Here is a 27,289-nt window from a genome sequence, read left to right as displayed (position 1 = left end):
TTCTCTTGAAGACACGAAGGTTACTCTAGTATTGAATTTGGTTTTCTTAGTGTCAGAGATGCAAGTCGTTAATACCGTCGTTTTTAAAAACTCAAAAAAATATTTAAGTCTAAGAAAGGGCCAAGTTGACCCCAACACTTATAACTAAAAATATTGTTTAATAACAAAGGTGTTTTTCTAAAAATACAAGCGTTTAATCTAAAATTAAGGTTTGTGACGGTAGAGTTTTACAGTTGTCTTGAGTTTTTAAGCTTCTACTTAAGAGCTGCAGTGTTTCCATCGCTATTAGAAAATGTTAAACTCTAAAGTCTTGACTCTTCAGCGTCTATGAAAGAAGCATCAACATCCTTTGCCAAAGTCACGGATACAAACCCAGCACCATCACATGATGTGCTCATGGAGGCAGAATGGATGAACCTCTGGCCCTTCATCAGATCAGAGCACCACCTCTGTGAACATGAGGCTTCTCTTTGGCAAAGTAAAAAATTAAGAGGCATTCATGAAGCTTTGTATTGTAGTTCTTGGGAAATGGTTCCACCTTATTAATTGCTTGCCACTAGATACATTGGCAGATTGTGATCCAGTGCAGTTTAAAGATATGAGGACCATTCCATATTTTTATCAGTAGAATAAAATATAAAACAGTTGATATTTTTTTAGGTTGATTGATATGAACTCTTAATGGGTATTCTCGTTTATCTGCATACAAAAAATAATTTCAAAAGGAAATTCAGATTAATCCTTAAATTATATGAAACCAAAACTAAAAAGCAGGCATGGCTGAGCAAACACGAGTCACGTGACAGTGAAGCCATCTCCTATTCGTTGGTTTGACGTCACGTGACCGGAACCGCGATTTAGCGATTGTAAACCGTTTTGAAGTGACATTAAAAAAAGCATTGGGTTCCCGTGTTTTATATGCATTTATTATCAATACATTACGTTATTTGTTTTCTAAAATAAGTTCATCAAGAGACTGTTCAAGTAATGAAGGAGCCAACTTCGGTAAGAACAAGTTAGCACGAGCAGCTAGCATGTAAACTAACCGTGCCCAGCGACGTGTTTAAAAAATACATAGTTAGCAACAAAACATATCAAGCAGAAAATACGTTTGTCTACGTACGGTTCTTTTCAGCCAGTATAGTTTATTTGAATGCGTGAATCTTGTTTTTACAGGCCTGTCTTAAAGGATAGAAACATGCTATTAATGCTAAAGCACAGCAAATTGTCATCATGGACGACTCGGACCAGGATTTTGTGGATATCTACTCGAAATTGCTGAAACGTGCACGCAAGAAAGCGGCTGAGCCCACCAGACAGACCAAGAAACCAGAACAGGCTCTGAGTCAAGTTCAAGGAGACAAGAGGAGGAATCATGAGCAGGTTGCAGCTTCCCAGCCTGTTGGTAAAGCTGAGCAGGAGGAGGTTCGTGGAGGGACTAGATTTGATCCAGGAGAACCTTCTGCTGTGCCCTCAGATCACGGAGCACAATCTGACAGGGATCTGAGGGCAAAAGACAAAGTGCTTCTTAAGATGCAACATTTTAAGAGAGTCAGTCCTCAAAAGATGGTGCACAACATCCATGTAACAAAGCAGGACACCTGTGCTCTCACTGCTCTGCATCAAATACAAGGTAGGCCAGTGGTTTATATCAATATGTTTTTAACATACTTCATTCTCAGTTCACGAAGAAGTTGTGGAGAATTAAATCACTGCAAAATGTTTTGAGCAAAGCTTCAACTTGAGCGAGACTTTCTTGTAAAACTGATCAGTAGTTTTATCGGGTCTTGTTTTCTGTCACAACAGCATAAAGTGCGTGTGCACTTAAACATGGACAAGTAGAGGATGAAATACATGTCAGGCTTTAAGAAACCTGAATCTACAATGGATGATTATTATCAGAAAGTCGTGGGATTAAAATATAGAATCGGAGCGATCCATCATCCTTCATTTGATTTTCTTCTGCGTGCTGTTTTCAAACACAGTAATACGTTGTTGTTGTTTTGTTAATCACCTTGTTAGTGTCAAAATGCCTTTATTTTGGATATTCTCCATAAAATCAACTAAAGGAATGGAAAGTTGTTTTATTTTTTTGTTACAATTGCAAAGTGTCTGAGGATCCTGTTTATAATTAATTTGCCATTGACTCGTGTGTGAAAACACAACACTGGTTTATCCCTTGAGTTAAGGAACCTTTTTGTGCTTGAATAATTCAGAGGTTAGAGTTAAGGGACCTAAACACACACACACACACATATATATATATATACACACACATGCTAACAGGCACTGGACTACAAGTGAGTAAAAAATAAAAATCAATAAAAGTACAAAGAAAAACTTTGAAAGACCTGTAGAAAGTGTGGAAGTCTTGATCCAGACCACTTTAAAATATTACAGGAAATTCAGACTCCTTGAAAGCAGAAATGAAAGGATGACAACTCTTTGCACTCTACTGTATGTGGTCATCTTCTTGATTTTATCTTAAAGCGTCTCCCTTTTAAAATAACATGGAAAAGCTTTACCAATGTATCCTTTACTTGAACTTCTCTCCGATCGCAGATCCTCCGGCGTCTCTGCACTCGGCTCTTCACGCTGACAGCGATGAGGCTCTGGCCCTTCAGCTGCAGCAGCAGCTGGACAGAGAAGCAGCTGAAGCCCAGACCGTAGACTTGGAGGATGGAGGTCTCTTCTTCTGTCAGATCTGTCACAGAGACTTATCACACATGACACCCGAGGGACGCACACAACACCTCAACAGGTATGAACACTTACTGTATGTATCTGCAAGCTGCAATGACAAGCGTCCCACTGTTTTTATGCGGCTGTTATGTAAAAGAATGAAAAGAACAACACACAGCAAGAGTGCATTATCCAGGATTGTGTATGTAAGCCAGCTTTGCAGAATGGAGCAGAAGAGTCTTCATATTGAAAGTTATTTGTCTTAATATGTCTAGACTTCCTTAGAACATGTTTGATTTAATCTACCACAATGTGTAGATTATTTTCTGCATCTTATGTTTTTAAGCATTTAAGCTTCAAGCACAAAAAATGAACACAATCATTTCCATTGACCCGTTTTCTTGGAGTTTTATTGATGTAGGAGAGATTGAATTTTTTTCTTCATTTGAATGGAGACATTGCAGGACAACCACTGGGCTAGAGAATGTGTTTATTGTGTTTGCAGGTGTTTAGACGAAAGTGAAAATAGTGGCCCAGCCACCCCTCCAGCCTCTGCTGTCCCTGACTGTCCCATCTGTGGCAAGAAGTTCAAGTCCCAGAAGAGCCGCGAGGCCCACCTGAAGCGTTGCTCCGCAGACATGGGCGTGTCCGCGGCGATGCTGCTGCAGGCTCTGCAGAGACAGGCTCAGGAGAGTCAGAGTGCTGCCACTGCTAACACACGGTAAGAGCCGCGCAGCCAGTGATGCACATTAATACAGTGAGATCACAGCGGACCTTTAACAGTCAGGTCCATGCGTCTGTTCATTGTGAAGGACGCCTAATTTAACTATGTACAAGTACATAAAAGCTCACTCCAGCTGTTTTCTCTCTTTAGCTTACAGTCTGAAGTTAAAAAAAGAAAAGATCCGCCGAAGTCGGGCGTTCCAGCCAGGAAGAAACCCAGAAAAAAGTTTGAGCCTCTGGATGAAAAGACCATGGTGGCTCTGGCACTGTCCCGCTCCATGGCCGAACAAGAGAAGGAGCTGCACAAAGAAAAGGAGGCAGAGAAACATTTACAGACCGAGTGTGTTCCTCCTCACAGCTCCGTGGATCCAATGTTGAAGTGGAGCCTTGACACAGGTACAGTAACAACACTAAGGATGCCCTGATGCGTGCTCCATAGTCCAGGTAGATAAATCTAACAAGGTTGAGTCAGGTCCTCTGGACTGGTTCTTCAGAAGAGCAACATCATCAGGCCAGGACTCTGCAGTCTACACTCATCTGCAAGTCAGTCACTCTTTCTGGGATGACGATGTGCACATCCTTGATGGCAGTGTTGCCAGATCTCGCGATAGAAACAAGCAACCGGCTCTATGAAAACAAGCCCAACTGGCAACCCACCACATTGTGTAAAACAGAGGCAGTTTTTAAACAATATAAACATACATTTATTATGGCATTACACACAAACAACAGCAAAATTATGCTAAACACTTTGAATAACACACTTTAAAGCTCTGATTAAAAAATTTTTTTGCATATGTAATTTTTTCTACTTATTTTTAAAAACAAAACAAAACATCCTGACATCTGCGTGTGAGTGGAGCCCCCTAGTGGTCGGCCACAGTATGAGTTTGTTTCTGAGTGTGCGCCTTGTCAACTTGGGCAGGAGCGATAAACAGGAAACGGGGGCATGGAAGGGACAAACTACCTACTACCACTCGTCTTTTGCTTTATTGTGCGGAGCTGGGAGATAATAAATCAACTAGTTTCACTCGGAAAGAAAGTCAAGCCCAAATAAGCGACTTCACGTTCAAAACAAGCCCAAAAAACCGCAACACGCGACTCACAAGATTTGTAAGCGACTTTAGAAAAAAACAAGCCCAAAGTCGCTTATAATAAGCGTACCTGGCAACACTGCTTGATGGAGAGAAACGTTGGTTCGAGAGGAGTAAAAGAAGCCATCGTTGTGAAGAGAACCCGCCCATCGTTAAACGGGGGTGGGGGTCTCATGTTCAACTTCCACCCTGTTACAATGTTGTTATTGCTAGTATCACTCTGTGAATAACAAGCGGCCGTCAGGGCACTAACGATCCATCGTTAGGCTCATGGTCCTCCTTGATTATGTGAACAGCTGGTTTTGGCTGTCAGCAGCAAACTGGTTGGTCCACCATGAGAAGGTGCTATTTAAGAGACTGAGTTTAATTAGGAAGCCACCACAACGAGCGTTAAATGGGTCAACTTGTAACTTTACTTACTACTGGAGACATATAAAGTAATCTGCTTCAAAAACTGTTCCAAGTCAGATTTGTGAGACACTTCTTACAAATTTGTGGGTGAGAGCACAAACATCAACTTTGTTTCAGTAAAACTTATTTTCCCAGCATGCAGTTTTGTGATCGGAGGTGAAGCTGAAACTCAATCATCAAAACTTAGTGATTCTAGATTAGATAACACTTTTATTGATCCCTGGAGAAGATTCCTTCAGGCAAATTAGTTTTAAGTCTTAAATATATAGATATATAGATATCGTATATCATGTTTTAAAAATTGTTTTACCATCTTCCGTTTAAATTATTTTTTTAGTCTTATCAAGAAGTGTGTTGTGCAAAAAGACAAAAAGCAGAATTCTCCAGTAGATTTACATGTTTTGGGTTTTGCTTGAATAAACAGGTTTGTTCTGCTAAAAGTTTCTTCCTCATGAGGGAGTTTTTTCTTTCCACTGTCGCCTTCATGCTTGCTCAAGATGGGAGTTCTGCGATGGAGTTAAACTCAGAGCAGTCTGCTCCTCGGATAAATAATGCTAAATTATTATTTTTATATATGAATGTTTCTGGTCAGTGCCCTGAGACGACTTCTGTTGTGACTTGGAGCTCTGTAAATAAACTGAATTGAATTGTTTAAACTGGAAAATGTAAATGCTCATTTGTGTGTTTTGCAACACATTTGTTGTTTTATTTGTTTGCACTTTTGGCAGCGCATGCGTCGATGTAAACCGTCAGAGTTTAAGAGTTCACGGTTCGTTTCTCTCCTGCTCGTGCAGCTAAGGGGCGTGGAAAAAAGAGAAAGGGCACCGTCCCTCGTCCTCCTCCTCTCCTCCTCGTTCAGGATGCTGAGGCGGCCCTGACGAGGATACAGGAACGAGTTTCTGCTCTTCTCCTTCGCTCTCTCTCCCCGGCTCCCCCCACTCCTACGAGAAGCCCCAGCTCTCTGCCCCGCTGGACAGGTGCTGCCCTCCTCTGGGAGAAAAGTGCACTGCTGGATGGAGACGCCACCTGTCTGTCTGACTTCTACTCTGCAGAGCTCAAACAGTTCTTCACGTTGTTGGAGTCAGTTCAGGTGAGAGACATAAATATATTTATGTTGTTGTTAAACAGAGGCTGTTCTGGTGTTTGAGCTTTTGCGTCACATAAACTCCTCACACGGCTCTTCTCATCACCTTGGAGCTCAGCACAGCCGTTACTCTGACATTCAAATGTTCTTAATTTAAATCCAAACTTTTCACGTAGCCAGAAAGAGTTAAATGTTCTTTGACTCAATTCCTAGGCTGATGCAGCTCCGTCCACCACCAACAACAAGCCTGAATGTTTTGTTCAGCTCGTGGATGAAGGAACTCCAGTTTCAGCACAGAGGACCTCCGTCTTGCCAACCTGCTCCCAGATGACCTCCTGCTCCTCGGCCTCCTCCACCCCTGGAGCAGGGCAGCTCCCGGTGGGCAGCCAGGCCCTCAGAGACCTCATGGACTTGGCTGAAGACGGCATGACACTCACACAATATGGATACACCGCTAAAGGTAACGCACAGACACATTTATCGGTGGGTTGAAAGTATTCAAGTAAATGTTGACTCTAAAGCTGACGAGCAAAACTTGTCTGAATGTTTATGAAACATTCACACTGTTGTCATCCGTTTTTCTTCCGTACATTTTTTGGTGCGATTCTCATCGCTCAGTTTTGAAACTATTTCAACAAACCATAAATCAAAATATTCAGCTCTTTCAGAAAAATCCTGCTGTGACTTTTGGTATTGGGGCAGCTTTAGCTGTTTGAAATATTGAGCCTTTTCTGCCATTTTCTTTTCTCACAGAAAATGAATTGAGCTCATTTTACATCCTTCACATCTTTAGATCGGTTCACAACCTTTTACTGCTCCTTTCACATTTTGTTCTGCTTCAGCTTCTTTCAGCTTCCTTGTGCAAATTTAAACTTTTTTTCAGCTACCGCTACTTTTAGCTAATTTCATCTGTTTTGTGCTCCTTTCATGTTTTTTTTTCTGCAAACTACAATATTTTATGCTTCTTATTTATTTTTGCTAATTTCAGCTTGGTATGTTCCTTTCAGCTTATTTCTGCAAGTTTCAGCTTTTTCTGCAATTTCAGCTAATATTTAGCTGTTTTTTTTGCTAAATTTACCTTTTTCAGTTATTCCATATTTGTTGCACCCATTTAAACATTTTTCAGCCTAATTCAGCAAAAATGTGCTCCCTCCACTTCCTTCTGGTAATTTCAGCTTCTTTCTGCTTTTTAGCTGTTTTTTTCTAATTTCAGCTTTTTTCAGCTAATGTCCTTTTTGTGCTCATTTCTGATTCTTCCAGGAAACGTTCTTTCTGCTTTATTCTGTTAATTTTAAGCTTGTTCTACCTTTTCAGCTACTTTTTTTAAGCGTTTTTAGCTAATTTCAGCTGTTTTCAGATACATTTCAAGTTCCTGTGGTAATTTCTGATACCTTCAGCCTAATTAACTTCTTTCTGCTAATTTCAGCTTGTTATGCTCATTTCAGTTTTTTTCTACTAATTTCTGCAATTTCAGCTACTATTCAGCTGTTTTTATTCAAATTTTAGCTTTTTCAGCTAACTCAACATTTTCTTAACTCGTTTCAGCTCTTTACGCTTCATTCTGGTACTTCAAGCTTTGTCTGAGACACCAAATGTTGTTTTTTCATTATTTGTAAGCCGTAATAATCAAAATTACAGGAAGTAAAGGCACGAAATGTTTCACTCCACGTTCGTTCAACCTGTATTTCTTATTGTATATATAATTGTTTTGTTTTTAAAACATGATCAACTTTCTAATAATAATAATAATTTGTACAGGTTAATCCCATTGAGCCTCGGGGACTCATTTACAAGAGAGACCTGGTTTTAACAAAGTGATGACAACAGTGGACAATCATAAAAGGATGCGTACAAATTGAGAATAACAAGTGAAAAAATTGTATTAAAAATAAAACGGCTAAGTTGTTGGGCGGAAAAAAATGTAACAAAAAAACAGCTAGAAAAATGAATAATAACGTGTAATGAATGTAAATAATGTGCGAGTTTCACTTTTTGAAATGATTAACAAAAAATAGAACTTTTTCTCAATATTCAACTTTTATTTTAAGATGCACCTGTATTGGTAATTAAATGTCAAAAGTCTTAATGGAACGACTGGGCCGTCAGTTTTGATCAGGTCACGTCTGTTTCTGCAGAAACTCTCCTGAGTGACTTCATCCAGGAGAAGTCGGAGCGTCGGGCAGAACTCGGCGTCAGCGGTTTCCTGTTGGAAACGACACACAAACCCTCAGATGACCCCCAGAGGCGAGAGAGGACGACAAATCAGCCAGAAGCCGACGCTGAAAGAAGCAGCTACAGACCAGTAAGAAGTTCAAAATGTTACATTTATGATCTCTGAACAAAACATTGTGGGAAATTTGATGTCGCATAACTTAAAGCTTATCTTCAGTTCTAGTGTGTTATATCTTCGGAGTACTTAATTGTAAAATATTTTCAGATATTATCTGTCACTTTATTTAAATATCACTTTACTGTGTCTTGTCTACATTTTAACAGATAATAACCCTTATAATTATTAAGACGCTGCAGAATTCAATTTGCAACAATATTGTGCAAAGTCCCTCCAACAAGGAGCTCAGTGGGATGTTTTGGTGTTTCCCCTGTAGGTGGCGCTGTCCAGGCTCGTGTCTGACGTGAGCAGCATGGTGAACAACCCTCAGCTCAGTGATGTGCAGCTCCAGGTGGACAGTGGACAAGTCTTCTTTGCTCATTCCTTCATGGTGTACGCGCGCTGTCCCCTGCTGGCAGAAATGGTGATTTGTTTATTTTTTTATTTATTTATAGGTTTAAAATGAAACTCAAGGTCGAAGGATTATTGGGATACAGTTAGGGCTGCAACTAACGATTATTTCAATAATCGATTCATGGGCCGATTATTTTTTTGATTAATCGATGAATCGGCAAAAAAAATTGTTGTAATTTCCACCCCTTTATTCCAAAATTGAACATTTGACTGACATAGCAATTCGCACAAAAAACAGGTTGCTATTTGACTATTCTGTTAGTAAAATATTGAATAATAAAAAATAAAAGTTAGTAAAATAGCTTAAAAAAATAAATGTACACAAAAATATCTACAAACCGGATTCCAAAAAAGTTGGGACAATAAACAAACTGTGAATAAAAACTGAATGCAATGATGTGGAGGTGCCAACATGTAATATTTTATTCAGAATAGAACACAAATCACAGATCAAGAGTTTAAACTGAGAGAATGTATCATTTTAAGGGAAAAATCTGTTGTCTCCAAATTTCATGGCGTCAACAAATCCCAAAAAAGTTGGGACAAGTCCATTTTTACCACTGTGAGGCATCCCCCCTTCTTACAACACTCAACAGACGTCTGGGGACAGAGGAGACCAGTTTCTCAAGTTTAGAAATAGGAATGCTCTCCCAGTCATGTCTAATACAGGCCTCTAACTGTTCAATCGTCTTGGGCCTTCTTTGTCGCACCTTCCTCTTTATGATGCGCCAAATGTTCTCTATAGGTGAAAGATCTGGACTGCAGGCTGGCCATTTCAGTACCTGGATCCTTCTCCTACGTAGCCATGATGTTGTGATTGCTGCAGAATGTGGTCTGGCATTATGGTGTTGAAAAATGCAGGGTCTTCCCTGAAAGAGATGACGTCTAGATGGGAGCATATGTTGTTCTAGAACCTGAACATAGTTCTCTGCATTAATGGTGCCTTTCCAGACATGCAAGCTGCCCATGCCACAAGCGCTCATGCAACCCCATACCCATACCCCAGTGATGCAGGCTTCTGAACGGAGCGTTGATAACAACTTGGGCTATCCTTGTCCTCTCTGGTCCGGATGACATGGCGTCCCAGTGTTCCATAAAGAACTTCAAACTGTGACTCATCTGACCACAGAACAGTCTTCCATTTTGCCACACTCCATTTTAAATGACCCCTGACCCATTGCAAACGTCTGAGCTTGTGGAGCTTGCTTAGAAATGGCTTCCTCTTTGCACTGTAGAGTTTCAGCTGGCAACGGCGGATGGCACGGTGGATTGTGTTCACTGACAATGCTTTCTGGAAGTATGCCTGAGCCCATTCTGTTATTTCCTTGACAGTGACATTCCTGTTTGAGGTGCAGTGACGTTTAAGGGCCCGGAGATCACGAGCATCCAGTAGAGTTTTACGGCCTTGACCCTTACGCACAGTGATTGTTCCAGATTCTCTGAATCTTTTGATGATGTTATGCACGGTTGATGATGATAACTTAAAAGTCTTTGCTATTTTATGCTGGGTAACACCATTCTGGTATTGCTGCACTATCTTTCTGTGCAACAATGGTGGAATTGGTGATCCTCTTACCATCTTGGCTTCTGAGAGACACTGACACTCTGAGAAGCTCTTTTTATACCCAATCATGTTGTCAATTGACCTAATTAGTGTTAATTGGTCTTCCAGCTGTTCGTTATATGCTCAATTTCCTTTTTCCAGCCACTTATTGCTACTTGTCCCAACTTTTTGGGGATTTGTTGACATTATGAAATTTTGAATCAACATATTTTTCCTTTAAAATGTTACATTTACTCAGATTAAACTTTTGATCTGTCATCTATGTGTTAGGCCATTCAGTAACCATGAATGAGAGAGGTAATCATGAAGGCGTGTGGGATTCACTCCTGTTTTATTTATTTATTTATTTTTTCTCAACCTTTACTTATACAGGTTGGTCTCACTGAGTCACGAGACTCATTTTCAGGAGAGACGTGTTCGTGTGGAAAATAAAGATAAAATCTGAAACGCCGTCTGGTGGTTGAATCTAGATCTACAACAAGAGCTGCACATCTCTCACAGAAGCTGCGTCCTGCCTCTCATGTTACAACGTGAACATCTGCGGCGTATAGCTGTACAAAATTGATTGATTTTTAAATTAAAATAATAATAATTTGTGTGTGTGTGCACGGCTTATATTTGGGTGCGCTGTATATACCGGCAATTACGGTAGTTTAAGAGCTTGTTTGAGTGACTTCACTCACTGCCAAGTCTAAATTTCAGACAAAACACACTTCGACACTGTCCATGAAACTATTTTGAAATGAAGCTGAAATGTAGCCACTTTGGTGTACTGAAGAGCAAAGTTTGAGCTGTTTGTTTAGTTTAAGACAAAAACTTGTTCAGTTGTACCGTCAGGACTTTGACTTTTTGTCATTTAGTCCTTCCTGGATTTTCTGCTTCGCTTGCAGGTGCATGAAAGTGGGATCGGTGTGAAGGAGGAGGACGTGCCCGCAGCTCAGAGGGTGTTGCTGAGCGACGTGCCGGGCCAGGCGGTGTTCGCTCTCCTGCAGTACCTCTACACAGCCCACTGCTCCGTCCCAGCGGCACTGCAGCCTCACATGCTAGAGCTGGCGTCCAGGTTAGTTTACTACGCAGTAGTGGTGTAAGGGTACATGAATTCATTTCATTTTAGCCATCCTATTTGTTAAAAAAAAAAAAAAAACTAGTATGCTTTTTTATAACTGTTTATTGTTGTTGCTGTTGTCCATTGTTGTCATCATTCTTTGTTGAAATCAGGTCTCTCTTGTAAATGAGTCCTCGAGGCTCAATGGGATTTACCTGTATAAATAAAGGTTGATTGATTGATTATTCTTCTCTTTCTGGGGGAATAATCAAAATTAGCTTTTGCCCTCTGCTTTTGTTCTCTGTTGTAACAAACCTGCACCTGAACATGGCTTGGATTTATGGTTACAGCGCTATATTATATTATATTATATTATATTATATTATATTATATTATATTATATTATATTATATTATATTATATTATATTATATTATAAAACAAGAAGTCAGAACAACCTGAGGAATTTTTTTTTATGTACAGTACAGTTTTATTTATACACATCCTGTTTATATTTATTATTATTGTTACTATCCCAGGCAGCACGGTGGCGCAACTGGTAGAGCTGCTGCCTCTCAGCGAGCAGGTCCCTGGTTCAAACCCCGGTCCAGGGGCCTTTCTGGGTGGAGTTTGCATGTTCTCTCCGTGTATGCGTGGGTTTTCTCCGGGTACTCCAGTTTCCTCCCACAGACCAAAAACATGCATGTTAGGCTGATTGGTAACTCTAAATTGTCCCTAGGTGAGAGTGAGAGAGTGAATGGTTGTTTGTCTCATTTGTCTCTATGTGTCCCTGTGATGGACTTGCGACCCGTCCAGGGTGTACCCCGCCCCTCGCACAGTGATTGCTGGACATGGGCACCAGCGACCCCCGTGACCCAAAATGGAATAAACGGGTAAAGATAATGGATGGATGGATGGATGTTACTATCCCTATTCGAGGGGCGCTATGACGTTTGGTATTGGTGCAACTTTACCATTTTGTAATATTTAGTTTTTTCTACCATAAATGAATTGAGCTCATTTTACATCCTTCATATATTTTGATCTGTTTACAACCTTTTACTGTTCCTCCTTTCACATTTTGTTCTCGTTCAGCTTCTTTCAGCTTCCTTGTGCAAAAAATAATCAGCTACTTTCAGTTATTTCTTCAGCTGTTTTGTACTTCTTCTAACTTCTTTCTGCTTATTTCAGCTTGTTATGCTCCTTTCAGCTTAATTCTGCAAGTTTAAACTATTTCTACTATTTCAGCTACTATTTAGCTGTTTTATGCTAATTTCAGCTTTTTCTGCTAATTCCACATTTTTTTGCTATATTTTTAACTTTTCAGCCTGATTCATCACACTCCACTTGCTTTTGGTAATTTAAGCTTCTTTCTGCCTTTTTTTTTTAGCTACTATTAAGTTGTTTATTGCAAATTTCTACTTCATTCAGATAATTTCCACCTTTTTGTGCTTATTTCTGTTTCTTTAAGCCTAATTGGGCACAGTTGTGCTCTTTGCACTTCCTTTTGCTAATGTAAGTTTATTTCTACATATAAAAAATTAATATTCAGCTACTTTCAGCTTATTTTAGCTGTTTTGTGCTCCTTTATGCTTTATGCTGCTAACTTCAACACTTTTCTGCTTCTTCAAACTTCTTTCTGCTAATTTCTACTTGTTATGCTCCTTTGTGCTTATTTCTGCTATTTCAGCTACTATTTAGCTGTTTTCATGCTAATTTAGGCTTTTTTGAAAGCAAGTGCCACATTTTTGCATTCATTTCAGCTTTTTCCAGCCTAATTCTGCAAGAATGTGCTCTCTCCACTTCTAATAAAGTTAAGCTTCTTTTTGCTTTTTTAGCTACTCTTCAGCTGTTTTTTTTTGCTAATTTCTGTTTTGTTTTTTTTCAGATAATTTTTAACTTTTTTATGCTCCTTTGTGCTTCTTTCAGCCTAATTGGGCAAACTTGTGCTCTTTCTGATTCCTTCTGCTAACTTAAGCTTCTTTCAGCTTCTTTAGTATTCAGCTGTTTTCTGCAATTTCTTCAGCAATAACTCTGCATTTTAACAGGAAATGTTATTTCTCTAGTTGTCTCTGAGCTTCAGTCTGTGTCATTTTGTTTAGTTTGTTTTTTTGTTTATGTCCAGCAGAGGCACCAACTTCTGTCTCTGCTTCAAGTCAAATCTTCTTTATTTGATGGGACTTTTGAGCCCCTGGAATTATTTATATATATTTTAATGCTTGAATATCTTCATCATGTGACAGACCGTCGTTTTTCTGACTTGTTTTTAAGGTTCGACTTGCAGGAACTGGAGCAGCTTTGTCATCTCCAGCAGGAGGCAGAAGACGTGGGAGACGACGTTCTCCACATGAACCAGGAGGAAACCGCCGCCAACCAAACGGACCAGGCGTTCATGGAGCTCCTCCGGTCTATGTGGAGCGGAGAGGATGAAGATGTAACGAATCCAGACGGAGGAGGACGGCTGGAGGAGACTGAGCGATCTCATGAGGTCACCTCAGGTGACAGAGAGCTGGGTGAGGAACGAGTGAACGAAGAAGAGCTGGAAGAAATCTACGAGTTTGCCGCCACGCAGAAGCAGAAGAAGGAGGAAGACAGCGAAGAGGAAGAGGAGGATGAGGACCAAAGTGGAGACGTGGTGTTTACCAAACTGACTGAACCCCAACATGGGCGTGGTGACAAATATCTCTTCTCAGAGTCATGGGGGGTCTACGAGGGAGATCGTTCCTCTGGCACACCTAAAACACATCCTGTTCCATCCAAACACCAGACTCCCTGGAAACCATCGTCCAGACAGTCTGCCACGACTTTACTTCAATCTTCAGAAAGTTTAGAAGACCTGTCGGTCTGCCCTCCTCTCGTTACGTCCAACCTGCCCATCACTGGACTGTCTCCTGGTCCAGGAGGTGACCAGGAGGACGGTGAACCCACGAGGAGAGATGCTGTGGAATCACAGGTGCCTACAAAGCTAGAAAGCCTGGTTCCTCCTCCTGAGTCCCCTTTAAAGAAGGAGGAGCCTGAGCTCATAGTTCTGTCTGACTCCAGTGAGGAGATGGATGTGGCTGTTGCTGTTCTCCACCCCTGCAGGCTTTCCTCCACCCAGAACCAGCAGAGCTACACAGAGCTCAGATCCAGGCCGGACCCAACGCCCAGCGAGGACAAAGAGTCCAGGAATTTAGAGCCAAGTCCTGATGATCCACGAGACTGTTCTCCAGAGGTTTCCTGGCTGATCCCCTCCACTCCTCTTCAGTCCCACAGAAGCTCCAGGTCCAGTTCCTCTCAGACCAAAAGCAGCATGTACAGAACACAGCTGTTCCCCAAAGGTGAATCTTCACCGCCCTCCTCTTCAGTTTTCTTCTCTCCCGCTTCTTTAACTTTTAATAACGAGCTCCACGCCTCAAATAAACCACAAGTTCCAGCGCGTGCAACCGCGAGGCTCAAACCGAGCGCGTCTCCTCCGAGGAGCTTCGATGGAAAAGCTCGTCTCAGAAAAACGGACGCGAGTCAGAACAAAGACGTGTCTGCAGTTAGCTCGTCACGCTTCTCCCTCCCAGTCGTCTCAAAGCAAGAAACTCCTTCTGGGCTGCAGCCTCCGCCGTACAGCAGCACTCCTGCACACGCACAGCCCCCCGTCCCTCCTCCCCCCCCGCTCCACACTCACCCCGAAAAACGAGAGATTATGGAGAAGACAGAGTTAGAAAGTGATCCACCCTCCTCTTCCTCTTTCAGCGAGTTTCATCAGTCAGAGTCGTCCAGCCCGAGTCGTGGTTCTGCAGAGTCCAGCAGCAGGGACTGTCCACGGGACGACCTCGAGAAGAACGAGCAAGAAGAACAAGAACAGGACTGCAGCGACCAAGGAGTGGTGGATGCTGGAGAACTCAGTTTTCAGCAGAGCTTCGTGGACGAGCCCCCCATAGCTTTCAACGACTCGTGGGGTCTCGATGTCTGCGCAGAGACTGATCCGGGCGGCGTCAGTCCGAGGCTTGACGACGGCGGAGGGTCAAGTCTGCAGGACGGCTCGAGACGACAAACAAGCAGGACATCGTCCTCGTCCATCTCCAGCTCGACTCTCAATGACCGGGTTCAGATGAACGCCAAACGAGGAGGCGCCACTTCCTGTCCACCTCAGAGTCGCACCCCACAACTACTACACCCCCCACCACCTGAACCCAGCACACGGAGCACCCCAGAGGGCGACAACGGGGTCCTGGACTCTAAATTATGGGACAGCTGGGAGGAAGACGAAGAAGTGGAGAGCCTTCCTCTCTGTCAGAGGGTGACTGCTCAGCTCAAAACTCCTGGTAAGAAGTTTTAACCTCAACTACAGTACCCCCCCCCCCACACACACACACACACACACACACACACACACTATGTGTAACCATGCTGTACAAAAATATTGTGGTGCTTTATTTTAATAAGAAAATGCTAATCCGTGTTGATATCGTTACTGTCTGAATAATCAAAATTATCTAAATATTTCTAACTCCGTTCACGAATTCCAAACAGATCTGGGGTCTGCAACCTGCAGCTCTTTGGTCCCTCTGCAGCGGCTCCAAGTTTTGACTAAAACTAACATAAAACTGAAGTTTATTTTATTGTACAAACAAGAAATGGCTAGTTTTAGCAGTTTTCTGGTCGTTTGTTTTTGCCAACATGTGGATGATCCTAACACGAGGAGTACAACTCGTTTACGTCATGCTAGTAGTTTGTTAGCCACTTCTTACGGCGTGATCTTCTTCTCAAATTCACCAAATGTTTTGGGGTGAATACCTTTAAGACAAGTTGCTGAGAAGAAACACGGTGCGTCAACTTGATAATAAAAATTAAAGAAAAAACAAAGTAAATGCAAGTATTTATATTCATTTTAAAATTCAATTACGTATCCAACAAACTGGCCTAATTTTAAACTTTATGCTTCATAATAGAATATTTTACGAATTGTTAAAAAAAAAAAAAAAAAAAAAAACTTGCGTAAGCCTGCATACTTGTTTGAATTTTTATAAAATTGGTTTAAAAAAAAATTATATATTTTTTTTTACATAAATCCAGTCTCTTCTTTTGCTCTAAAATATAAATATATCAATATTAATAATAATTTGATCTTTTAGTTTCATAGAGTCACATACTGGCCATAAAAGCCCCCTCCGCCAAGCTTGACGTGGGCCACGGGCCACCAGTTGATCACCAGTTTCAGCAGGTTTTGTGGCTCCATAGGTATTTTATTTAGTGTGCAAAGGGCAGAAACGGCTCTTTTGATCCTAAAGGTTCCAGACCTGATATAGAAATAATTTCGTAACACAGAAAAGAGTTTTACTGCAGGTGGGGTTCCTCCAATGTTATGCATAATTCCACAGAAAAGTACAATAAAACTCAGCCAGCTCCTGTTTTTGAAGAATAAACTTTTTACTTTTATTAAACTGTTGACCAAAGAGAAAAATCTAAAAACTGTTTTTGTTTATGTGTCGTTTGTAAAAACCAGTGACAATTAAAGGAAATTTCATTTTCAGATGAGTCTCAAAACGCAAGTTGTTGAATTTTTCTCTTTAGTTAAGAGACTCTTCAGATGTAGACACATTTTAACAACAAGTTCTACTCCGGTATACTCTGATTCATTCAAAAATCTGTTTTTGTTTGTTTGTTTGTTAAGAATGGTGCAGGTAAATATCCAACGGTAGGTTAACACGGTGCCTTGTTTGGGTTTTCTCTGCAGAGTTACGGAACAAGAAGCGGCGCTCCGTGGTTCCCATCACCCCCATGCCTCAGTTCTCCGACATGGACACACCGGAGCTCAAGAACAAACTCAACAGGTCGGTTCATTCTGTCTTCCTGTTCACGAGTTACACGAGGGTCAAGTTGGTTTTTCCCCTTCAATCGAGGCGATTAAGTGATGAGCAGATCGGATTACCTCCTGTTGTGTCAGTCAGCTAAGTCTTCCTGGATCTGCTCGCCGTCTGTGACAAAAGTCTAATTCCCTCCTGTGTGCAGGTTTGGGGTTCGGCCTTTACCGAAGCGTCAGATGGTCCTCAAACTAAAGGAGATCCACCAGTACACCCACCAGCTGACCAGCTCTGACTCCGAGGACGAAGCCCCGCAGATGAAGCCCCCTTCCAGCCGCCTCGTTTCCTGCGCCCAGATGGCAAAGTTTAAAGAACCCCAAGCTCCGGCTGTCGTGTCCCCTGTCAAAAGTGACCACAAGGAGGAGGCCGAGTTACTGTCAGCCTCACAGGGATCGAACGCCTCCTCAACAGCCGCCAGCGAAGAATCTGAAAGGTGTGTGGTTAGTCTCTCACACCAGATGAGATCGGTTGAAGAACATCTTTTCAGCACTTGCATTTCTGATCTATTGTATTTTCCGCCGTACACGTCACACCGCCCTATAAGTTGCATCAGTCCAAATATGTTTAATAAAGTGGAAAAATCCATGAATACGTCTCTTCGCCGTAGACGTTCCATCTGTGATGCGTCACCACTGACAACCCGGACGTTGGGCCGGTGGTGTGCCAAAAATCGATGGGCTACCAAATGGCGGCCACGGGAGCGTGCACGGGAGGACTTTAACAAGAATTTAACAAAATTAACACTTAAAAATAATTGTTTGCTTGAAATTATAATAAATGTGTGTCTCAGTCTAACATTTGCTTAATAAATGCACTTTAATGGTCAAATCAGCTGCATTTTGCCGGAGTGGTGCAGCTGTTTTGATGGTTCCAAGCAGAGAGCAGAATGAAGGTGGGGAGTCTTTGGCAGGCCGATTAGTCATTAAAAGCTGGTGAAGATTCTCAGTCATCCAGGACATGGTAAATTCTAAAAAGTTCAAGAAAAAAAAAACAATAAAATATAATAAATGAAGTCCAGCTGTTTTTGTCTTGAACTTTTTTGAATTTGTTATTATAGCCACGTTTACCTATTACATGATACAACAGTGAACAGCATGCCATACAACTATTACTACTCTGCTGCCATCAAGTGGCTGAAAGTGGTACTGCTCTTTTTTTGTTCAATCAGAATGAATGAAAACTCGTCTCAGCCAAAAAATGGTTTATAAATATGGAAAAATATCCATAAATATGTCGCTTCGGTGTTTAAGTCACAGGGCATGTAAATTATGCAAAAAAAACGTGACTTATAGAGCGAAAAATGTGGTAACTTAAAACTCACCTGGCTCAAGTTTTCTGCTTTGGCTACATTTAATGTAAATCAAATCTTTTCCCGTCAGGTCCAACCCAGAGCAGGTTCTCTCGTCCGATGGCGACTCAGACAGCGATGGTGGCATCTCGTCCTCCCAGGCGGTGTCGCGTCTCCAGGCGGTGCGCTCCTTCATCCTGTCCGACCCCAAGCTGTACAACCAGATCCTGCAGTACCAGCCTCTCGTCCTGGCTCAGTTCCAGGCGCAGCTTAAGGCGGCGGGGATCCGCCTGGGTGCCGCCAAGCTCATGGACTACCTGGACTCTCAGTGCATCACCTTCACCACGGCCAAGCCGGGCCACTCTGCAGCCAGCAGGGGCCGGCGGGGCCAGAAGAGAAGCAAAGGGACCCGAGCAGCAAGCAGGAAGAACGACGCAGTAAAACTTTAACTGAAACCAGTTGTAACGTGGAAACTTTTAGTTAGAAAAACGGATTTTTAAATTATGTGCTGGGTCTAAAAAAAAAAAAAACATGTTTAAATAATGTAAATACTTTGTTTTTAGGAAAGATTTTCTATTTGTTCCATTTTAAGATGTCACATGTTCCACTGTTAAAATAAACATACGTTTGTCATCCAGTCAGCATGAGAAGCTATAAAGTTCATATTCACATTATAGTATTAAAAAAAAGTGTTGCATTTAAAAGCATACTAGTACTACTAAATGTTAAAAAAAAATCCAAACTGATTCACTCAAAACTACAGTGATGCTAAAGAAATCCATCCCACAGAAGATTATTCAAAAACATTTTACTTATTTTCTAGCTTCACATCCAAACGTCAGCTGAGAAGTACATAAAGCTGTGACCACTCCAAGATGAGAAATCTCACAGCTCGTGTGTCCAAGTACAGACGGGTCCTTAAATGCAGCACAGCCCAAAGTCTGTGCTGTCAGAGTCCAGTCAGGTCGCACCTGACGAGTTAGTGTCCAGCCAGATTTCTCTACAGCAGCAGTTGAAGCGCACGGCCTCGAATCGAAGCCCGAATTATGCACATCATCAGAAATCCTGGAGACGAGCTCGGCCCCCTTCTGCCCTCGTTTTCAGACGCTTCCTGTCGGTTACGACAGGCTGGCGATATTGGCGAGGAAGCGCTGAGCCCACCACTCCTCCAGATCTATAGGCACAAAGTCTGCAGAGACAGAACAACAAGGGGGGGGAGCTCGTCACTTTGTCTTTTTAGGATTATTTTGGTAACACGAATGATTCTAAATGTTAACGACAAAAATAGCATACCACTTTATTTATAAAGCACTTAAAACAGCAACAAGGCCAACCAAAGGGCTGTACAACAAAAACAAGCAAAGGACACAGGATAAAATACATAGATCTAAAATAGGTAAAGCTAAAAACCAGGGAATAAAAGTGTGTTTTTAAACGTGAATTAAAAACAGTGAGCGAGCCTGCCTGACATGCAGCGGGAACTCATTCCACAGTTTTTGAACCTGCAACCGAGAAGGCGTCACCTCTGAGCTTAAAACCAGTGCCTGGAACCAGTAAAAGCATCTGATCTGCTGACCTCAGAGAGCGCAGTGGGACATATGGCTGCAGCAGATCAGTGAGACAGGAGGGGGCAGGGCTGTTCAGAGATTTAAAAACATCCAAAAGATTTTTAAATGAATTCAAAAGTGAAGGGAGGCCAGAACTGGAGAAATGTGCTCTCTTGGCTGTACCAGTTAAAAATCAGGCTGCAGCATTTTGGACCAGTTAACGTGTTATAGAGGTCTGACCGATTCCAAAAAGAAGGGCATTGCAGTAATCAAACCTGGATGTTATGAAATATTACTGTCTCGGACAGTATGGGCTTCAATTTAGACTGAACTGAAAGAAACAGGATTAACAATCATGTTTACGTGATCGTTTAGTTTCACGGAAGGGTCCATTTTCACTCCCAGACTAGTGACTACTTGTTTCTCTAACGAGGCTGAAGAGGAAAGGTCGATACCGTGGTTCTTGAATGTGCCATTAGGTGGAAACAAGAATAACTTCAGTCTTCTTCTTACTAAAGTTTAAAAAATTCAAAGCCATCCAATCTCTGATGTCATCCAGGCAGTCAAGAAGAGGTTGGATAGACCGTGCACCATTGTACCTCAGGGAAAGTAAATTTTACAGTTGTTGTCGTAAAAATGAAATGGGATGCCTCGTTTACAAAAAATGGCACCTAGTGGCAGCTATAAAGAGAAGAGGACCGAGGATGGATCCCTGCGGAACCCCCCACCGAAGAGCTGCCAATGTTTAAGTAAAATCCTTGATGTTGACACAAAAGATTCTGTGAGAGACGAAGGACCTAAACCATCTGAGGGCCAACCCTGTGATGCTGACCCAGCCTTTAGCACAAAGTGTAGAATTGTCTCGGCTGTAGTCATGGTTTTTAGGTCAGTTGGTTGTGGCGACCATCTTGATCGACTCGGCCGTCATCCAACAAGTACCGTCTGAAAGTTTTGTTACAACTCTTTCAGTGATTTGTGATTTTTTTTTTTGCCAACAGTACAGACAAACCATCACACGTGCAAAAACATTGCGTGCCTTTCGGTGGTGTAAGCTGTTTAATGTTTATGAGCACGTGCAGATTTAAAATAATCTGTCAGGTTATTTTGTACCGCAAACTAAAGCAGTGAGTGTGTTACAGATCCAAGGTGAATCATGCCAATCATGGCTGGTTTATCTTCTCGCAGCTAAAGAGTAAGTTAAAAATTAAAGCAGGTGATTAGAACAGCTGGCTGAAGATGAAGGAAACCAGCCGGCGTGTGACGATCACAGCTAGCCTTTCCACGCTTCTGTGTGGCGTTTTCACGAGTCAGGATAACAAATAAGAGAGATTACAGGTTCAAAGTTCGGCAGGAGGAAGAAGGCTATCTGCAGGGATCCCATAAATCACTCAGACTGGAGATCTGTTACGAGTGCGGAGTTGCTTCATCCTGTTTGAAGTTGTGCCGGTACTCACTTTTCATCACCGCACTGGGGGTCTTCTCAGCGTACTGAACCGGTCCTTGGCTGTCAGCTGACTCTCCTCTGTCCTTGTCCTCCAGCTTCTGCTCCACCTCCTGCCATACTGTTAACACACACTTTGTCAGCAGCTCTCAACACCACTCGGCCGTTATAAAACACAAACATGTAACACGAGAGCTGAGTGTTGTTCTTTTCCCTTTTCACTCTTTCAAACACTTAACAGCAACTGAGCGCAGTAACAGTAAAATGATTATAAAGTTCATTTACACAAACTTAGAGAATTAAATGGGTTTGTAGCAATCAAGTAGTTGTCTGCTGGGTGGGGGTGGGGGAGAGTTCCAGCTTAACCTCAAGATTAACCCTGCAACTTTTCAGCTGTTTGTTTACCCATGACTTTGCAGAGATTGGAGAATTTAAAGAAAACAGTGCTTAAAAGCCTAAATTAGCTAAATTGTAGCCAAAAGCTAAATTACCAAGTAGCAGCAAGACGCTGGCATGAGAGGCTATTGGCTAAAAGGAGCACAGAGGACAGAAATGGTGCCAGTACGCTGAAGCTGATTTTAATGAAGACATTTTTGAAATGAAGATCTCTCACTGTCCTGCGGGAGTTCGTTATAAACAGTTAAATATTTTAAAGAGTATACAAGTTATAAATACTAAATGTTATACTGCACTACTGATTGAGCCAAACTGACATACAATGGGTAAAAAAAAAAAATTAAAAAAAAGCAAAACGTGTGCATAAGTATTTTCCTTGCAACCACATATGGACAACAAACAATACTGTGAAAGCCGACTCGGCACTCGCAGTGAACCAGTCGTCTCGCTGCACCAGAGCTGAATGAAACGACAGATTTAGCTTCAGTTCAGTTCAGTTTATTTATAAAGCGCCAAGTCACAACAGAAGTCGTCTCAGGGAACTGAACAGAAACGTCCATGTACATAAAAAGTCAGTTAACGTTATTTATGTGAGGAGCCGACTGCTTTGAATTTAACTCCATCACAGACTCTCATCTTGAGCATGAAGGCGACAGTGGAAAGGAACAACTCCCTCATGAGGAAGAAACCTTTAGCAGAACACGCTCAGGACAAGCGGCCATCTGCTTCGACCGGCTGCGTTTGAGAGGAACAGATACACAATGGCAGGTCGAGAATCACATGTCAAGATAGAAATAATGTCAAATTAAAACTATTCAATTTTAACAAATCATTTAAGGAAATGAGGTCAATTTGTCCTCTAGTGGTTTAAGCCTATAGCAGCTTAACAAGCTAACCCTAACTATAGGATTTATCAAAAAGGAAAGTCTTAAAACTGGACAAAGTGTCAGCCTCACGGACAGAAACTGGAAGTTGGTTCCAGAAGAGAGGAGCCTGATAACTGGAAGATCTTCCTCCCTTTCTGCTTTTGGAAACTCTAGGAACCGTGAGTAAACCCGCAGTCTGAGAGCGAAGTGCTCTGTTAGGAAAATATGGAACAATAAGATCCGTAATATAAGATGGAGCTAGGTTGTTGAGGGCTTTGTAGGTTAGAAGTAAGATTTTGAATTCTATTCTGAATTAATATTTAATTAATTAACTGCTTTAAGTGATGAGCGGCTGAACTTCGCAGTCATTTTACTGGAAACAGCCAAAAAGTAACTAAAGTTTCTGATTTTTTTTTTCCACCACAGCGTTAAACGTTAATACGAGGTAACGGTTTATGTTTAATGACAAGAAGCTACTAGCCTTAGTTCGTTTGATGAATTCTTGTAGTTCTGGGAACTATAAGCTGCATTTACACGGGCTAGTATCGAAACTGTCCGTAAGCGAAGCCCCTCGGGGCGTAAAGCGTTTCTTTGGAGGAAGAACAAACACAAGAGCTGTAACATGAAATAAAAAACCTTCAGGAGGTTCCTCCTCCAGCTCGGTGAACATCGCATCTTCTAAAGGTTTACACCCACAGCTGGAATGCAGCTGTTTTACTGGAGGACACCATGTCCACCAGAATGTCCTGTTTCTGACGCTTACAGTCCCTGACCTTTGAACCCTGAGTGGGACAGATCTGCAATGTCTTGAGATTTCATCAGGACACCCAACATCTTCAACCTGTTCATGTAACCACGGACCCTCCTCACCTTCGTACACAAATCTGACGTTCTCCTCGTGCGCAGCAGTGAACCCCTCTGCCGGGCTCGGGGTCGGAGTGGAGGAGCCGTGGTGCCGTTTCCCGTTGAGACGGTTGAACACGATCTTTGGGGGCGGAGAGCTGAAGGGGACACAGAGAGAGGAGCTGAGGACTGTTGATAAACACAAATTACAAGACGTCAGTTTCAGATTTAAAGTTTAAAAAAAAAAGGCCTTTCATGCTAAAGATGGAGTTAGCTGTTGCGGCCATCTTGAATTGGATTAACTCCAAAAGTTAATCAGTTGTAGATGTAAACCCAGTGACTACTTACTGAAAGTTTCAGTAAAATCCACCCACTGGTTAGTGACATATTTTGCTAACAGACAAGCAGAGCTGACCCTAAAAGGTTACTGGAAACCTTCTAATTAGTTAGTGCTCTGATTAAATCTTGCAGATCAGTCTCAGCTACTACCACACCAAATATTAGCTCAGTATTTAGAAAACTGAATGATTTAAAGGTACTTTTGTGTTGTTTGGTGTCAACTGGCTGTGGAGACCAACTTAAATCGGGTTGACTCCAAAAGTCAATCAGCTGTAGAGGTGCATTCAAAGAATACTTTCTGGAAGTTTTATTAAAATTCATGCAATGGTTCATGAGATATTTTGCTAACAGACACAACAACCCATTATTGCCTGTTCAGGTGATCAAAAAGCTGCTGCTTGTATTACAGCATGCAGAGGAAATATTTGTTTTAAGGGAGAAATCAAAGGAGAACTCCAGATTCACCGCTGCAGAGGAATTTGTTTAATCTGGAACTCAGATTATCTCTTATCCAACCCTTTTGTACACGACGTAAATTAACAATTAGAGCCGTATCTTAAACTTGTTTTTCCCCTTTTTTTTAAAACTCTTTACATTATAAATAAACTTAGCTGACACTTTATTTTACCAAACTAACTTTTCCGTTAGTAAAAGTTTAAAAGTCTTCAGCTTTAATACTTTTTTTCCTGACGGAACCTGAAGTAAACACGGGTTTAGGGGTGACCTTTCGCTTTTATTGACCCTGAACACACCACCACTACAGAGTGACTGAGCTGTGGAGAACCATAACTGGGAAAATTGCATTTCCAGCAAAAATGAATGCTTACTGCTGAAGAACCTGCAGAAAAAAAAACAGCTCAAATTAGCTAAAAACATGCTGAAATGGAAGAACAAGCTGCAGAAGAAAGCAGAAACAACACATATTTGCTGAATTTGGTTTAAATAAGCAGAAATGAGCACAAAAATTAATAAATTAACTAAAAAAAAAAAGCTGAAATTAGCACAAAAAAATTGCTGAAAAGTAGCTGAAAAGGCAGAAAGAAGCTTAAATTACCAGAAAAAAAGGTAGAGAGCACAATTGTGCCCATTTAGGCTTAATGAAACAGAAATTAGTAAAAAAAAAAAAAAAGTAGAAATTATCTGAAACAAGCTGAAATTTGCACAAATAAAAAACAATGCTGAATAGTAGCTACAAAAGCAGAAAGAAGCTTAAATTACCAGAAGAAAGTGGAAAGAGCACATTTTTGCTGAATAAGGCTGAAAAAGTTGAAATTAGTGCAAAAAAATGTATAATTAGCTGAAAAGGCTAAAATGTTAATAAAACCAGCTAAATAGTAGCTGAAATTGCATAAAACAGCTGAAACTTGCAGAAATGCACTGTCTGGAGCACAAGCTGGAATTAGCAGAAATAAGTTAGAAGAAAAACAAAAATGTTGTAGTTAGCAGAATAAAACCGAAAGGAGCATAAAACAGCTGAAAGAACAGCTGAAAGTAGCTGAATTTTTTTAACTGCACAAGGAAGCTGAAAGAAGCTAAGCCAGAACAAAATGTGAAAGGTTGTAAACATTTCTCAAGATTTGAAGGATGCAAAATGAGCTCAATTCATTTACGATGAGGGGGGGAAAAAAGTGGCAGAAAAGGCTAAATATTTAAAACAGCTAAAGTTGCACCAATACCAAAAGTCATAGCTCCCTTCTACTTTTTTGATATATTTGTTGAAATTACACAAAAATTGTGAAACGAGAAAGATGCTGAAAAAAGTTCGGAACAGATGAAGTAGCAACAACAATTATTAACAGGATCACAATAGTGTGAAAGTTTCATAAGCAACAAACGAACGAACCCGAAACAGAACCTGAGAGGTCACAATGCTTTGTCCGATAATGGATGCACGGCACGATGACGAGTTACGCGATCGCACGACTGATCCACGTGGGAAGTGTTCTGGGCCCACGCAGCTAAAATCACGCGCTCGTACAAACAACACAACAAATACTGATAATAATAATAATAATTAGGAGGGTGGACACTTACTTTGACGTGAGCCAAGACGTCGGCTTGAGTTTCAAGTCGCTGAATTTGCTCTCGACCTGCTGCGTGGGACCTGAAATCATCCAGGAGTCAAACCTGCACACTCCGAACATTTAAAGGCTGAGAGCAGCACCGAACTTTCCCGGTGTCGGTCCAAATCCCTCCCTGGCATCAGCTCAGAGACTCACCTGTCCTCCGTTGTGTAACCAGTTTGCTGGGACCTCTGGTGATCGTGTACATCCTGCGAGCTCAGGCACCGCGACAGATCCTTGCAGGGTCCAGTCACGGGTCCAAACATTGGTTCCGAACTCGGACTTCCAGTCGGTTCCGTTCGACGCAGCGCGTCTTGGTTCGTTCAGCTGATCCAGTTAAAAAAAATGAAATAAAACTACACGTGTGGAGCTGCGTGTATTTTTTTTTTTTTTGGAGGCGTGTAGGTCATTCAAGGAGAACACGGGTCCACGTGCCGGGTGAGCTCAGAGGAACCGGGTGGACACGTCCTGAAGCCGAACCGGACCGGACCACGAAACTCCAAACAGTACTCTCCAACGAGACACGGATTACAAGGACAACGCTTATTTTATTCCCACAAGGACGCGTAGCTTCACGCGCAGGAATTGTCAAGTTTAGCATTAAAAAAACACTTCCTGTAATGATTTTCAAAATAAAAGGGGTTTACAGTTTAAAATTGACCACCGTCATTTCAATGTTGCACACATTCATTCAACCTTTATTTATACAGGTTATTCTCAATGAGTCACAACAGCTTATTTTCAAGAGAGACCTGTTTTTTTGGGGAGCAGATGGTGGGGGTTAAGGGCCTTGCAAAATGCAAATAAAATAAAAAGTGCCATAAAACAAGGTAAAATACTACAAACAAGAACAAATTGACCTTATCAAATGCTCCAGGTTACAGGAGCTGAGTAAGAAAAGGCCTTTTTGCCAAGTTCAGTCTGCAGTGAGGGGACGCTGCACGTAATGAAGTCACAAGAGTGCACGCTGTAACTGCACTGATGACATGACATGTGGGAGAAGATAATATGAAGGCAGCAGCCCAAAGAGGGATTTATAGATGAAAATGAACCAGTGTGAGAGAGAGCCTGCGTGTACTTAATGACATAGACGTATATACACATATTTAATTTTTTCATTTAAACCTTTATGTTACCAGCAAATAATTGAATACAGAATATGTCTATGGTTTCCACAAACATCATCATGCAGCTCTTTATTAAATAAATAAATGAAAATTATATAACCTTTATAAAATTTCAAAGCAACAGTTAAAAGAGGTTTGGAATAAAAAGTTGTTTTAATGATTTGTAAGAGTTCCAGGTAGGTTTAATAGTACTAATT

At 41.5% G+C, this 27,289-nt stretch overlaps 2 protein-coding genes across 4 annotated transcripts; one reads left to right on the top strand and one right to left on the bottom strand.

Annotated features, from left to right (window-relative positions):
- The first annotated feature begins 929 nt into the window (after positions 1-929).
- slx4 (SLX4 structure-specific endonuclease subunit homolog (S. cerevisiae)) lies at positions 930-19,073 on the top strand. Its single transcript, XM_037690159.1, has 14 exons — positions 930-1,005; positions 1,177-1,633; positions 2,563-2,761; positions 3,188-3,403; positions 3,557-3,801; positions 5,705-6,000; positions 6,208-6,454; positions 8,130-8,296; positions 8,601-8,747; positions 11,192-11,361; positions 13,617-15,643; positions 17,056-17,152; positions 17,331-17,615; positions 18,562-19,073. The coding sequence occupies exons 2-14, from the start codon at positions 1,234-1,236 to the stop codon at positions 18,917-18,919; spliced, it is 4,854 nt and encodes a 1,617-aa protein (XP_037546087.1). The 5' UTR covers positions 930-1,005; positions 1,177-1,233; the 3' UTR covers positions 18,920-19,073.
- Positions 19,074-19,263: 190 nt separating this feature from the next.
- Positions 19,264-26,561, bottom strand: mcrip2 (MAPK regulated corepressor interacting protein 2). 3 transcript variants are annotated; one of them, XM_037690156.1, is made up of 5 exons: positions 26,122-26,561; positions 25,937-26,029; positions 23,591-23,721; positions 21,472-21,579; positions 19,264-19,659 (listed from the first exon to the last, which is right to left on the bottom strand). In XM_037690156.1, the coding sequence occupies exons 1-5, from the start codon at positions 26,229-26,231 to the stop codon at positions 19,589-19,591; spliced, it is 513 nt and encodes a 170-aa protein (XP_037546084.1). In that variant the 5' UTR covers positions 26,232-26,561; the 3' UTR covers positions 19,264-19,588. The 3 variants fall into 3 exon arrangements, with proteins under 3 accessions (XP_037546084.1, XP_037546085.1, XP_037546086.1); XM_037690157.1 differs by having other exon boundaries at positions 25,937-26,006; positions 26,122-26,253; XM_037690158.1 differs by lacking the exon at positions 25,937-26,029.
- Between the last annotated feature and the right edge of the window lie 728 nt (positions 26,562-27,289).

The sequence above is a fragment of the Nematolebias whitei genome, chromosome 16, assembly GCF_014905685.2.
Source record: "Nematolebias whitei isolate Nwh7 chromosome 16, NemWhi1, whole genome shotgun sequence".
Classification (NCBI taxonomy): Eukaryota; Metazoa; Chordata; class Actinopteri; order Cyprinodontiformes; family Rivulidae; genus Nematolebias; species Nematolebias whitei.
The sequence above is the reverse complement of the archived record's forward strand: the minus strand, read 5'-3'. Positions and strand labels throughout refer to the sequence as shown.

Bases quoted from the DNA above. Each gene is read 5' to 3' on its own strand.
- slx4 (XM_037690159.1), top strand. From the start codon at position 1,234: ATGGACGACTCGGACCAGGATTTTGTGGATATCTACTCGAAATTGCTG. The intron at 3,802-5,704 runs GTACAGTAACAA...CTGCTCGTGCAG, and splicing joins GAAGTGGAGCCTTGACACAG to CTAAGGGGCGTGGAAAAAAG. The intron at 8,297-8,600 runs GTAAGAAGTTCA...TTTCCCCTGTAG, and splicing joins AAAGAAGCAGCTACAGACCA to GTGGCGCTGTCCAGGCTCGT.
- mcrip2 (XM_037690156.1), bottom strand. From the start codon at position 26,231: ATGTTTGGACCCGTGACTGGACCCTGCAAGGATCTGTCGCGGTGCCTG. The intron at 26,030-26,121 runs GTGAGTCTCTGA...CGGAGTGTGCAG, and splicing joins GGTTACACAACGGAGGACAG to GTTTGACTCCTGGATGATTT. The intron at 23,722-25,936 runs GTAAGTGTCCAC...TGTCCCCTTCAG, and splicing joins ACGTCTTGGCTCACGTCAAA to CTCTCCGCCCCCAAAGATCG.